We start from the raw sequence: 14445 nt of genomic DNA on the forward strand, positions 1-14445 counted from the left end.
TATTGACAGAAAGAGCACAATGGATGTAGGATAACATTTGGCCTCCATGACAGGTGACAGATGATATTTTCTTTGTGTGATTGAGAAACAGAAATCGAAGGATACTCGATGTCTTTTTTTTAGCTCACTCTTAGATCAAAAAGTGTTTCTGGAGGATCTGAGATCGTGTTTATGAAGTTTATCACTAAACCAATAACATAAAGATAGAGAGTCAACCAAATTTTATTACATATATTGCAGATTAAAAGCACTTTTTTATTTTGGCCTCACAGTAGGGGGAAAAGCTGCAGTGTTCTCAATCAATAAATTATTTACAGCAGAAAAATACTTAAATTTTTAAACTATATCTTAAGAATCAGTTCCAAAGGAAATTTTTTGCTAGTCAGTTATCTTTCCTGGCAGATATTGTTATAACAGCCTTCTCCTATAGGTAAGGCAGAGAGAAACTGACTTTAGTCTGATCACCAATGGTAGTACATGAGGCCAAGGCACAGACAACAGAACAGCGAGGGACACAAAAACTGGCCACTAACCATGGAGGTCTGCTTCATGGTGCTCTGAACTCTAGGCTAGGAAATGTTGGCCTGTCCTTGGCAGATAGAAGCTTGTTCATTTATCCTCATTTACAACTTCTAGAGATCCTTGTGGCTGAGATTTCCATGTTATCACGAGCTTTGTAATTAAAAAAAAAAAAAATGAAGTGACTTCTGCTCCATTGGCACTTTGAAAGATAAATGAGACACCTAGCAAGCAGAAAATGTCTGGTGCATAACCTCAGTTTCAATGAGAAGATAGGTGTCTCAGGGCACATATAATGATCAAGATTTTGTAACATTCACTACAAACTCTGAATTTGACCTACCTGCAAAATAAGCCATCTACCAAGTCTGATATTATGGAAGTATTCTTTGTGATTATTTGGTTACTATATTCTGATGACTTATAATTTGATATTAATGGAATAATAAAATAGATGAAAACTGGTGTTCAATTTCTCTGAACATCTCCAGCCCTGGCTATTTTCCATGCAAATAAAGCTTTCTTAAAATGTTTACTTTATTCATGCTTATAATGAAATCTACGTGTTTAATCTATTTGCTTATTTCAAAAGCATCTGAGGGGAAAATTGTGTTTATAAAATCATAGATAGTGCTTATATTCATATACTGTGTAGAAATACCACATATACACCCAGCTATCCAATCTTTGTCATTTTATACATTAGTCTGGAAATTGTGAACAAGAATTTGGCTGAAATCATTGACTCTTTAACTAAACTATGAAAGATCAAATTGGGAAATCTCATTAGCCAAATCTTCTTAAAGAATTACTGGCAATAATATTCCTTTATGATTCTTTTATTATTACAAAATCAACTTTTATTTTTCCCAATTCATCTATTTTATAGATCTTACATACTATATTAAACATGAAAATGTGTGTCTTCTTTATAAAGAAGTATATATGATCATTTTTGTAAAACAGACAGCTTTCAAGAAAATTTAACTAAATGCATTTTGGATGCTCTTAGATATCTACTAAAAGAAATGGTTCTAGAAAGTAAACGCAAAACTGAAAATATTTTACTCTAAGTTTCTAATAGCAACCAAATATTTTATTCTGACAAAGCAGGAGGTAAAATTTCAATGGGCGGCAAAATATATGCATGATAAAATTTTGATCTTCTGTGACCTTTTCTTTGGAGGCATTTAGATCACTAAAAACATGAGCAAAGCCTCAGGACTAAAATGACCCTTGTAATGAGTAAGGATTGTGGAGGATGGAAAGCTCGCAAGGATGTCAGTGGCTTCTGTTATAATTCAGAGGATCCCAAAGAATAGCACATAAGATTCTCAACTTTTTAAAGCACAGGTTTTTTTTTTTCCTTTTCTTCTTTTATCATAGGATTACAGAGTGAATATCTTTCTTCGTCAGAAATGGAATGATCCTCGCCTTGCGTATAGTGAATATCCTGATGACTCTTTAGACCTAGACCCTTCCATGTTGGACTCCATTTGGAAACCTGATTTGTTCTTTGCCAATGAAAAGGGTGCCAACTTTCATGAAGTTACTACAGACAACAAATTGTTAAGAATTTTCAAGAATGGAAATGTTCTTTATTCAATAAGGTGAGTCTTAGACTCAAATTCCTGATTTTAATGAAAAAGTATGTTTTTTGGTTTGATTTTAGTGAGTGTTTTGAAATTTTTGAGTAAGTGCTTTCATTGTTCCATCTGAGTTCCTTTAATGTATTATTTCTCAAATATGTCTAATCAACAATAACTGTCCCTATCTTCCAGATCTGGGAACTGTGTGAGAAATTCTTGGAAATCCAATTTTAAACAAGTGGCCCAGGTTGTTAACATTGACAAAAGTTGATGGGTGGTTTAAAAGCAAATTGAATGGAAGGTTATATAATCATATCATCATACATTGTGATTATATTTTATGCATGCATACTCCTTTAAATATTCATAGGTAAAGAAATACTTAGATTTACTTGCCTGGGATCTATTTCCCATAAATTTTTTGTCAGGTATATATATATTTTTAGATCTCCTTGAACTTCTCTGGTCATCATTTTAGAAAAATCTTATTTACATTTTAGTTATTTAGTACATATGTCTCAGAAGACCATGTAGTCTTTTAAAACTAATATTAAGCAGAGAGTAGTGGGGAGTGGGGAAGGGGCAGGTAGATTGGGTAAAGTGGGTCAAATATGTGGTGACAGAAAGAAATCTAACTATGGGAGGTGAATATACAGTGTAAATTATATATGCCTTACTGCTAAATTGAACACCTGAAACTTATTGGATTTCGTTAAGCAATGTTACCATTAAAAAAAATTAAATAAATAAATAAAACTAATACTAAAACATAATGATAATTAATATCAAAATATAAATAATAAAAATAAAATTTCTTGACAGTTGAACTTTAGAACTCATTCAACTTTGACTGTTCATTAAATATCAAACAGGTATAAATTCAGTAAATGGCTTTTTACTTAGATATATTCTAAAATAAAATGATTATCTTAAATCTTCCACAGTTATTTAATTCATTTATTTAAATTAAACAACAATAACAGGAACAGGAAATCAGGACCAGAATGGTCCTGAAAAATATATAAAACATATATATTTTTGAATTTTATATTAGTTTCAGGTATACAGTACATTTGTTAGACATTTATTTATAAAATATATTCAATTTATAGCAAAGGCAATTGTTTAAAAAATATTTGTATCATCTGTAACGTGTTTGGAAAGATATCAAGGTAAACTTAATACTGAGGCTTTAGGCTAAATATTAACTCTTTATATATTATCTCTCTATTTCCTTTTGTTAACTTTTTTCCTCATTGAGCATGGGGATATTTGATTTTGAATTTATCTGCCCAATATCAGAGATAGTTGCTATTTTTACCAGGTAATAGTATGAGAAATAACAAAGATGAAAATTTAATCTTAGTGATTTAAAAAACTTTTCTACAAAGTGATTTTATAAATAATGCTATTCTCTTCATCTCAATGTATGTTTCTCATATTTTCCTATTTTATGTGAACAACTTTCTTTTTAATACATTTATTATTTTCTAAGAGTGGCAAGGTAACACCACCCTACCGTAAAGTGACACTTTTTTTTAGATTTCTGAAAACTAATATGTGTTAATATGATCCTGAATAATTAATTGCTACATAAGACATAAAGGAAGATTTCTGGTCTCATCATTATTTAAACCCTGTGCTCCCACAGAAACAAATAACTTAATGGTGAATCCCAGGTCTAAGCAAGAGAATCTTGAACCTTTATGGAAAATTACTAGAAAGCATATGTCTCAAAAGATAGTGTAAGATGGAGCAGACATAGTTTTCCCCATTTCTTCTGCTAAGTACAACTAAAAACCAAAGACTCTCTCTCTCCATGTGTATATATATATGTATATATATAACAAACTTAAGGAGACTTCCTATGGTAGATGTAAGGAAATAGACTGACTAAGAACCTTGGAACTTGAGAAACGACTTGGAGGTCAGTTTGTGGAATTTTCTTTTTCCTTCATGTATCCCAGACTTGGAAATGAAGACACCAACAACCTAGATACATCAAGAGGTGCAGACAAAAAAGTCCCAACAGAAGCCTAATTTATACCAAGTCACATCATGCATAAATTATAAAAACTAAATAAAAATTTAGAAAGCATCCAGAGAATAACAACATCTTACCAATAGGAAAAAACAGTTAGAATGACAGCAGATCTCTCATCAGAAGTCCTGCAGGCCAGAAAGAAGTGACACATTTAAGTGCTGAAAGAAAGGAATTGTCATCCCAGAATCTTGTACCCGCTGAAAATATCCTTTAGGAATGAAAGGAGAATCGAGACATTCTTGGGTAAAGGAAAATTAAGTGAATTTGTCACAAGCAGATCTATCTTGAAAGTCTAACTAAGGAAGTTTTCCAAACAGAAAGGAAACAGTAGAAGAAGAAACATTGGAACATTAGAAGGTAGAAAGGAAACAGCAAAAATATGAATAAATATAATAATAGACTTTTCTTCTCATCTTGAGTTTCAAAATTATATTTGACAGTTGAAGCAAAAATTATAACATTGATATGGGGGAAATAAATAACAAATAAACTTTTTAAAATAAATTGTCGTAAAGTCACAGACTGTTAACATTAGTGTTGTCTAATACCCTTTCTTTGGGCATATGACTTTGTATTAACTCTTTCGAAAGATGATTTGTTATGATATATAAAAATATAAAAGTTGTTCAACAATTCTACTTCCGGGAATTTACATTACCTATGTGTTCATGTGTTTACAAGAGAGAGATGCCCACTGCACCACTGAAACGGGAACAACTAGGCCCTATGTATTTGATAAGAACAAGGCGGAATGCAGTGATAGTCCCATATCATGAAATATTCTGCAGGAGATAGACCTAAGTATACTCATTATAAAGTCTGCAGAAATATATTTTTAAGAGAAATGTTTTATGTTCATTTTTACTTAAAACACTCTACATATGTAAGCATGTGTGTAAAAATACACATGTAAATCCACGCGCAAGGATTGGTAGAAAATAACCAACTGTGGAGATGATTAGCTGAATTTGGGTAGAAATAAATGTGAACTGTAGATTTTACTATATGTGATTTTGTATTGTTTGGATTTTTCAGAAAGACTTATGAATTAAATACATATATTTTGTGACAGAAGCTCAATGTGAAGTCGTGACCTTTGAGCCCTCTTTGTTGCGGGATCATGATACACAGCAGGAAATCCATGACAGGGTGCAAATAAAGCAAGTTTAATTTTTTTCCTGCTAATTTTAAAATTAACTTTGTGAAAGGTATGATTTAGTTTTTATAAGGCACTGTTTCATTTCAGAGAGATTTTGGGTGGCATAGATTGCAAGAATATATCACCAGGTATCATGGAATAATTATTTTGCAGTTATAATGTCTAGAATATTTCCACTGATAGAATTAAAATGCAATATGTGTTCCATATGATTATGGATATTTAGTTGTTTATATCGAGTTTTATTGGAATTGGAAAATGGTGCCATCCATCATGAATTTCTCACATGTCTTCTAATATTTTGAGGAAAGTTATGGAATAATTTGGAATTGCACTTCCATCTTTTTGGTATGAATTTGGATGAAACAGATGATGCTTCTCAGCTCCCAGTTTTTGTTTGCTATATCCTGGCTCACACCAAAGACTAAACTTGTTGTTTGTGAGTTGTTTTTGGAAATCTCACAGGACTTTGAAATCTTCAACTGGCATACAGTTTCTTTGTTAACAAAAGTTGTGCTAGGAAAAAAAAACCTCATTCAATTTACAAATGGAGCATTTGGGATGTTTCATTAGAGTTCTGGCTTTACGGATTGTTTAAAGAAAGAAGCGGAATGTCCTGGCAAACCTGACCTATTGTACTTATCCATTTATCTGTGCTTTCTCCTAAAACTCACTAAAACAAAGAAATAAACCGAATCAGGAATAAAATGGCATTAACACACAGGAGGATGGAAGTAATGAAAAAGAAGACAGCAACAGATGATGATGACAACATATTTTAGGAAGCTTGAAAAATCTATGCACTTGTGAAAACTGACGTAACAGACAAAGATAGCCAAAACCTAAGTCAAAGTGGAGAAACCCAAAAGAGAGAAAACAACATCCTCAAACTTTCAGAAATTTGAGGCAGCTAGGACTTCAGAAAGTGGAGGCTAGAAAAGAGATCAAAGAAAAAGAATTGATTTAAATTCTGTAGAAACAGTGAACCTTCTATTCCTGATTTTCTCATCCATGTACTTTAGACAAGGGGCTACCTTTTTACCTTTTGAACTAGGCAGAAAGCATGACAGAAAAATCTCAAGGAGGTTGTGCCAAGAGCTATAATTGTAGCAAACTACTAAGCTTAACCATGAAGAATAATTACATATTCATAACACATGAATACCGATTATTAATTTAACTGTAAATGTTTATATAACTAAATTTTGAGTACAGTGGGAGAGTTCAGTGTACATGGAGCATGGCATAAAGAGAAATTAATTCTAATTTCCCCTTGTGGGAAATTAATAGAAATTTTACAAATTTAAAAAATTGAGCATAATATTATAGCAATTTAGACATATGAATATAAATCTTAGACAAATAACTAAAGAAAGGCTGCCTTTGAGAAGTTAAAAATGGAAGTAGGGATGGGTAAGGCAAAGGTACAACTGTTTTTTATATGTTTTATATAACTGTTTGAACTGTTAAAATAATACACATGCATTATATTGATAATTTTTAAATGAAGTACTTTTTAAGTAACGGCTTTGGGGCCAGAAACATGACTCCAGATTTTCAAGTTAGATATTGATTTTACTCTACTTATGAAGTTAGCCCTTTTTTTTTTTATTGGTTGTTGCCGGGGTTCCCGGCTTCTTGGTTCGGGGCTGAGGGATTTTTTCCCCGGTTGCAGGCAGGCGGCCGGAGCTTCGGCTTTTTACCTTACTCCTCCCTTGTCCTCCATCTCAGTGGAACAATGCAACAGGCCAGACAGATCTAACATTCACTGTGGGTCTGTGCCACAGCTGTGGATCACTGAGTTTGGGGGATCCACTGATTTTATAGCAAGATATAAGCAAGCCTTCTCTTGGTTCAGGAGAACAAAGTTCTCTAATTTCTCAAAATTAGCAATTGCATAAACAACCCTGAGAAATTGCAAAGGGGAAAGAATCGTCAAGGCTTTTGGTCTTGGTACACCTGGCGAGAGGTGTACCAAGGAACACGAGCCCAGGGGGAGCTGACACTCACCCCAGATCCAGGCTCTGGAATTTACCAGCTGTGGTTGGTGGCAAGTCTCTTTACTTGTGAAAGGCTCATTTTTCATAATAGTGAAAATACTAATTCTCATGAGTCTGAAATAGTGTATGTAAAGCACCCAGTGTAGTGTCAGGCATATGATAAGCACTGACGATGTGAATTTTATCTTTCTAAAAAGAAAACAAAAAACTAAAACAAAACCATAGAAATTTGTGGTGTTTTCCAGAATCTACAAGTTATCCCTGTAAATACTCTTGCAAGTTATTAATCTATCTAACTTTAATACTTGTGAAATGGGGGTGACAATATCCTTTTCACAAGACAATGAAAGCACATTATGGACAGTTAAATCTTATCTGCTGCTTACTTGACTAATGCTAGTAATACATACTGATACCACCAACTTAGCTACTTATATTACGGAAGTACTATTCCATTAAAAATCAAATAACGGGAAGAAATTGTATATCAAAAATGCTATGCCCAGTGACTTATTTAAGATCACAATGCAATTTCAGCTTTTATTTAAGCTAAACATAATCACTCTTTGAAATCTGGTTATGAAAAGAATTAAAGTTTACTTATTATGTATTTATTTTTTTAACATTGACAGGCATTAATTTTTAAATAGAAAAAGCAAACTTATTTCAAAAGTTGCTTTTTAATATGCTGTTTATACAAAGGAAATCGCTTTCTAAATGCCATAAAATTTGTTCTAAGGAGAATTTTGCTTGTGCGTGACTATGTAATTTTTCTGAAGAAGTCATAGTTTATAGTCGCTTCCTAAAATTGAGCATCAATAACACTGAGATTGCATTGCTGATGGATTGATAAGCTTTATGATCATCTCTACAATCAGATGACAACAAAACTCCAAATTTGAACACTAATTCTAATCTCTTTTCTAGTGTTCCAACAATCTAATCTCTCCTGAGAGTTACTTACTCTTTGTAGAATCATTCATAACAAAATACCAAATAATTCACAAAAAGATATTAAAGCCATGGGGAAATTCTTATATTTTCTAAAGTATAATTACATTTCTCTGATTTCTTTTGGAAGAATTATTTGTGTATATTTTACTAATCGTGAATGAAATATTCATTTCTTGTCTCACAAAAAACCATAAAATTTAAAAAGTCACATTAAGTATAGAAACCATTTTTATGAAACATGCCTTTGAAAAGCAGTTTACTTAAAGATTGAAGGCATAGAATCTAGAGCTAGACCCCTGGGGTTACAAATTCGGCTCTTTCTGCTTTGTAATGTCAGGCGAGTTAACTTCCCAGTTTCCTCATCTCTAAAATAGGAGTAATATAGCTTACCTGTCTTATAAATTTGTAGTAATAAATAAACAAAAAACATACACACACAGTATTTAAAATAATGTCTATCACATGCTAAGCATAATAGATATATTACCTATTATATTACAGATAATATTTCAAAGATGAAAATTCATTAAGAAGCAATTGTCCTTATAGCAATATATTTAGAAATATTAGGAACTAATCGAAATGTTTATTTTCATAAAGAGCCTACAAAGAAATCAGAAAACAGTTTTTTAATACTTCAATTAATAGTTAAGATAGACACTATACTGTAGGCAATGCTTGTTCAAAAATGGGTAAGAGCTCAGTTTCCATCAGGTCAATTGTTTGTCACAGATTATAGTCATCTTTTTTAATACTACTACTTCACTAAGCCAAGACGTCTTAGGAGAAAGTTAAAATACCATATCCTGTTTATGTGTCTTGTCTCAGAAAGAGAACTTAGTGTCCTCTCTTACACAAGAAGATATTCATTTCCAAACCAGTAGAATGTAATTAATTGACTTCTGATTTCGTTTTCTTTTGATATGGTCAGGAAAAATTATAATTTATACGTAATGTTTTGATAAAGAAATTCAGTATCATACTCACCAAGTTGACACATATTTTTTCATTCATATGCTGTTAAAGAAACAATTGTATTGTGCCTTAAGCAAAAAGAGAGTGTCAATAAACAAATGTTTTTCAGGATATGATTTATGACAAGAGTTCTACAAACAGTGTTTTTCTTTCCCAAATAATTCCTTTCAAGTACTTTTTTTTTTTTTAGAATTATGTAATGTCTCATTTTATGCCAGAAAAATAGCCAGGATATGAATTTGACATCACACGCATGGTGAGAGCCTGGAAAAGATTCTGAGAATGCTATTTACTTCCGTACAAAAGGTCACAGAATTAATTCTCTGAGCCAGCATTTGAAACTGGCTGGCCAGAAGGCCTTGATGTCTGGAAAATTAACGTGCATACGTTCAAAATGTACTTGCGCATACACCTCTAATAAACCCTCTCACAAGACAGAGAACATTGTGTCCAACTGATTTTATAATCGCCTTTTTAAGAGAGAACTTTGCAAATCTGCAAGATCATACATACAGGCTCACTTGACAGCTGAGCCAGGAGAAAATTTCTTTTGAAGCATGAACTCTATGAGTTATTTTAGTGTGTTATGGACTCTGACTTGAATGAATTGTCAGATGATCCTCCTGGGACTCTTAAAAATTCAGCAGCTTCACATGTCCCTTCATTTATGTCTCTCAAACTATGTTAATTGGATCTCACCAGGAGTAGTCGCTGTAGAACATACATCATTTTAACTTTATGTGTATGGTCTGTATAAAAATGCCATTTCGGAGAATGTGGTTACATTTACTAGAGCTAATGATTATGTTTTGTTAAAATTTAAAAAACCATTTTTATATGTAATTTAATTCAGTCATCTTTGTGCCCATCTTATATAATTTTGGGGAGGGGAAGATGGGGACATCTGGGAGCGGCAGAATGTACTAGTAATCCTCAATAACGAATATTTATTGTTTACAGTGTGTCAAGCACTTGGCTAAGCACTTCACATGTATTAACTCGTGTATTGCTCACAACATCTCTCCAGAGTAGATACTATTATTATCTTCATTCTAGAGATGTGAAAACAGAAATACAGTGAGTTGAAGTGATCTGCCTTCAGTCACAAAGTTTAGGGAAACGGACCTGCCTTGGGTGCTCACAAATACACTTTATTTCTCTGGGAATACTTTCAATAAAAAGGGCTGGCTAGAGAGATCTCAGAAAAGAACTTTAAGTAAGTTTGGGTTGTTTGGATCTGGTCCTCTTTTTCTCAGGTCCAGGAACTACAAATTCTTGGTAACCCCTGAAGATACTTGGTAATAAACTTTTCCAATAAAAAAAATATTCAAGAGTGACAAATGATCTGGAATGAACATATACAATTACCTTTTGGAATAGGAAACATGAATGGAATGCTGGTGTACTTCATCCAAGTCATCCCATTTTGTGTGAAGCCAGATTACAAGTTGTTTGGTGGGTGTGGAATGATGTCACACATTCTAGAGAGCTATTTCTTGACCTTGATAAGACCTTGTGATGTGCCCTAGTCCCACAGCAGTAAACTCCAGTCTGATACCTAGAATTTTAAGTCCTCCAGATTCAGCATTTATTTCATTGCTAAATACTGCTGGATATTCATCGACAACTTCTTCAATGCAGCTACAAAGATGACTGAAAGTTGTCACACAGGATTGCTTCTCCACCCTGCCTTTCCACATCCAGCACTGCAATCCCCTGAATACCCTCGCCTCCACAAATGTGCTGCCCTTGTGATTTGGGGGAAGTGTGTCTTTTGGCATTTGGTATTAATTTTATGGAACTCACTCAAATTATTTTTTTGAGAGTCTCTTCTAGAAATATAGACTTCTTTTAGACATCTACAGCCCTCTCTAAAGGAAAAAAGTAAATATAGATAAATAAATGCACAAGTAAATAAATGTGATTGGATGTTCAAATATATAGCTTTTCTCCCCCCGCTTTCAAAAAGCCAGTTATATATGTGTTCAGCTGTTTCAGGGTAAATAACATACCCAAGTTGGAGCAAATTTTATTTGAATAGGTATCAGTCACCACCAACAGTAACATTGTTTTCCAATTGTACCCTGAACAATATAAGATCATTATGATATCATAAATTTCTTTTAAGAATAATTGCTTTGATTTTTTTCAGATTGACGTTAACACTTTCCTGTCCAATGGATCTCAAGAATTTTCCAATGGATGTGCAAACATGTATAATGCAACTGGAGAGTTGTAAGTACAAACAACTTACTTTTCTGACTACTTTAGAAAATATAATAGATATAAATGGTTTTTAATACATTATGTCGATTATTTATTTTCTAATATTTTGGTTAGATATTTACCAAATAAGCACTGGATCTTTCACCAGGTATTGAAAGTCATGTCTATCAATACATGCACTCTATACCATGATAAAGAAGTAAACTGAAGACCGAGGAATAACAGATTTCAAACTTAAAAAGCAGCTTTATGTCTCTATATAAATTATCAAAAGTGAAAGGAATAATCATCATTAAAAACAAACTACCATTTTTTTTATTGCGTGCCTGCTATAGACCAAGTATTTTGCATATATTATTTCTCATACTCACAATAAAGATACTGCTATTTCCATATTTCCAGTTATGAAGTGGTCATTTTGAACAACTGAATATTGTGCTCCAATTCATGGAAGCTGAAAACAGCAAACCATCTTGTTCTGAAGTCTCTGCTGACTCTGAACCATTATGCCGCCTCTCAGATAATATTTATTGAGTATACTCTGCTAGGTATGCTGTGTATGTTATCGCAGGAGAACAGAAATTTGTCACATTTATCAGATATTTATCCAAGCTTATAGACATTTCTTTAAATATCTTCTTTCGAAGTGGATCCGTATGCATCACTGAATAACGTCAACACATACAAATTTCAGGTCCTTCTATTTCTCTGAACTTATATATATAATCAAATCTAAACTAATTGGTTTGTATGCTTAATGCCATACAAAAAGTAAATAGTTTTTCTTATAGCGTTTTGTTATATCCTGGGAGATGAAAGCGTTTGTTTTGATACATTCCTTGAGGAAAATTTGAAGGTGGATCTTCAGACTTCCAGGCCTCAGAGGCAAGGTTGTAGTGTGGTGTAGCGGTCACTAGATGGCGTGCCTACTTCACAGGGGGAACGCGGCCCTCTCTCCGCCTTGGTTTCTGTTAAAGTAGGGAAGTGGAAATATCTGTTTCTTTGATGATAACGCCTTTCTTGTTAAATTTAAATGCATTAATTTTATAAATAGTTCTTAAGTATTAAGCAGATCCATGCATAAAGTACTAAATAAAATGAAAGGAAAATAAAATAATCTAGTTTTAGTTGGGGGAGTTATTTAGCAATAAACAAGGAGGGGCAACAAAAGATTCCCAGCAGAGCAGATTTTTTATCCATACTGTGAAGGCACTTTGAGGACAGGCTAACTCTGTGTCTTGGAAGTAAAATTATGTACATGGGAAGGTATTGAGAAAATACGTCGTATGCACAGTAGTCTAAGAGAAACTGGTGCCTTAATTGGCTATTACCTAATGGGCAATGAGGAGCTGTTCTAGATTTCGGAGAGAGAACATGATTTGGTCAATTTTATGCTCTTAAAGATTCTCTCAGCCAAATGACCCAAGTTTATTTCTAAATGACCCAAGTTTATGTTAGAAGGTTTCACAATATACCAACAAAGAAGAATAAAAGTAGGGACGAAGGGGAATGATTTGGAAGGTAGAAACATTAGAGGCTGATGCTGCAGGGGAGGCAAAATTTTACCTTAACCCTCTTAGGCTTTTTTTTTTTTTTTTTGAGCCTGAAAATTAAACAGACATAAGACAGATTAACAGGAGAAAAGGGTACACATTTAGTTACTATAAATTTTATGTAACATGGGATCCCTCATATGAAAATGAAGACTCAAAGTAGTGGCAAAAAGGAAATGCTTTTATATTAGGTTGGACAAAGAGAGGCAATTGTGGAAAGGTAACTAAACTATGTGGGGAGGCTAGAGGAAGATAAGAGTTTTTTATTTTATTTTATTTTATTTTAACAAGGTCTGTTTGTACAGAATTCCCTTGACTTTGATTCCCTGTCGAGAAATGTTTCTGTTTTCCTGGTACAGGGAGCACATCTTTCACATGGGCATTTTTATCTCCTGTTTCCAGGAAGAAAAGGGGAGATTAGGAAGCCCTTGTTGCATCTGCTGTTTTTCAAGTGCCTCTATCTCAAAATAATCCATATGCTCAAGTGGCACTTTTTGTGATGGTATATTCTGCTACTATTCATTCATTTTCATACAAAGTGGATGTAAAGACTTAGAGCTAAAGAGCTTAGATAAATAGAATCACATTGGAAATATTGACAAAGAAAGAAAACCTAGGATGAGAAGTAAATGTTGAAGAGAATATTGACATATCCAACATTAATATACCTGAGGTTTGGGAAATTTAAGTTAAAAGCTAAGAGAGGAGTTAGAAGTGGAGATACACTGTTAAAAGCTATATTGAATGGTTCAAATAATAACATGAAATTTCCAAAGGAGAGAATATAGAGAGGGACACAAACACACAGAGAGCAGATCTTTAAGAAATGTCTACATTTAGAGGGTGTTGAAAGGAATTCCAGTCAAGGGGTTGTTGCAGATGGCAAATTAAACTCTTATCTTCAAAAGAGAAGAGCCTGTTGAGTTAGATCTGTTTATCAGTATTAAATGCTGTGAAATGTTTTTTAAAAAGATGACTGAAAAAAGAGCCACTGTTATTCATGACAAAGACAAATGTGATTAGAATGATGAGGGTCAAATTTGGATTCCAAAAAGTTAACAAAAAGTGCATGATGGGAAAGTGAAAGCAGTGAGTAAAATCTATTATTCCACGAACACTTGTTCTTAAAGAAAAATGAGAGAGAATATAGCTCCTGAGGGATAGTTGGGTCATTGGACTATTTTTTTTTAGAGTAAAGAAAGGTACTGGGCTGTCTTGCAAGAAGCAAATGCTGACATAATAAGAATGTTTATTGTCTCTGTCTTGCCCAGAACATTTCCAAATCAGTCAAAAATTCAACTTGGGAAAATAGAACCTTTTGCCCCCTCCCCTTGTTTCTTAATTCCTTTATCAGGAGTGAGTAGATAGCCTCATTTATCCCTTTCATATTTCAATCATTAAATACTTCCTGCCCTCTTATTATGAA

General features: G+C 33.2%; 1 protein-coding gene across 2 annotated transcripts in view; it reads left to right on the top strand.

The window, feature by feature from the left end:
• GLRA3 (glycine receptor alpha 3) overlaps positions 1-14445 on the top strand; it is a 133544-nt gene that overhangs the window by 63294 nt on the left and 55805 nt on the right. For both annotated transcript variants that reach the window (XM_011360250.1, XM_011360251.1), the window contains exons 4-5: positions 1906-2129; positions 11393-11475. In XM_011360250.1, coding sequence (XP_011358552.1) covers positions 1906-2129; positions 11393-11475 — 307 coding nt within the window. The remainder of the gene's footprint in view (positions 1-1905; positions 2130-11392; positions 11476-14445) is intronic.

The sequence above is a fragment of the Pteropus vampyrus genome, unplaced genomic scaffold, assembly GCF_000151845.1.
Source record: "Pteropus vampyrus isolate Shadow unplaced genomic scaffold, Pvam_2.0 Scaffold53, whole genome shotgun sequence".
In the NCBI taxonomy this organism is placed as follows: domain Eukaryota; kingdom Metazoa; phylum Chordata; class Mammalia; order Chiroptera; family Pteropodidae; genus Pteropus; species Pteropus vampyrus.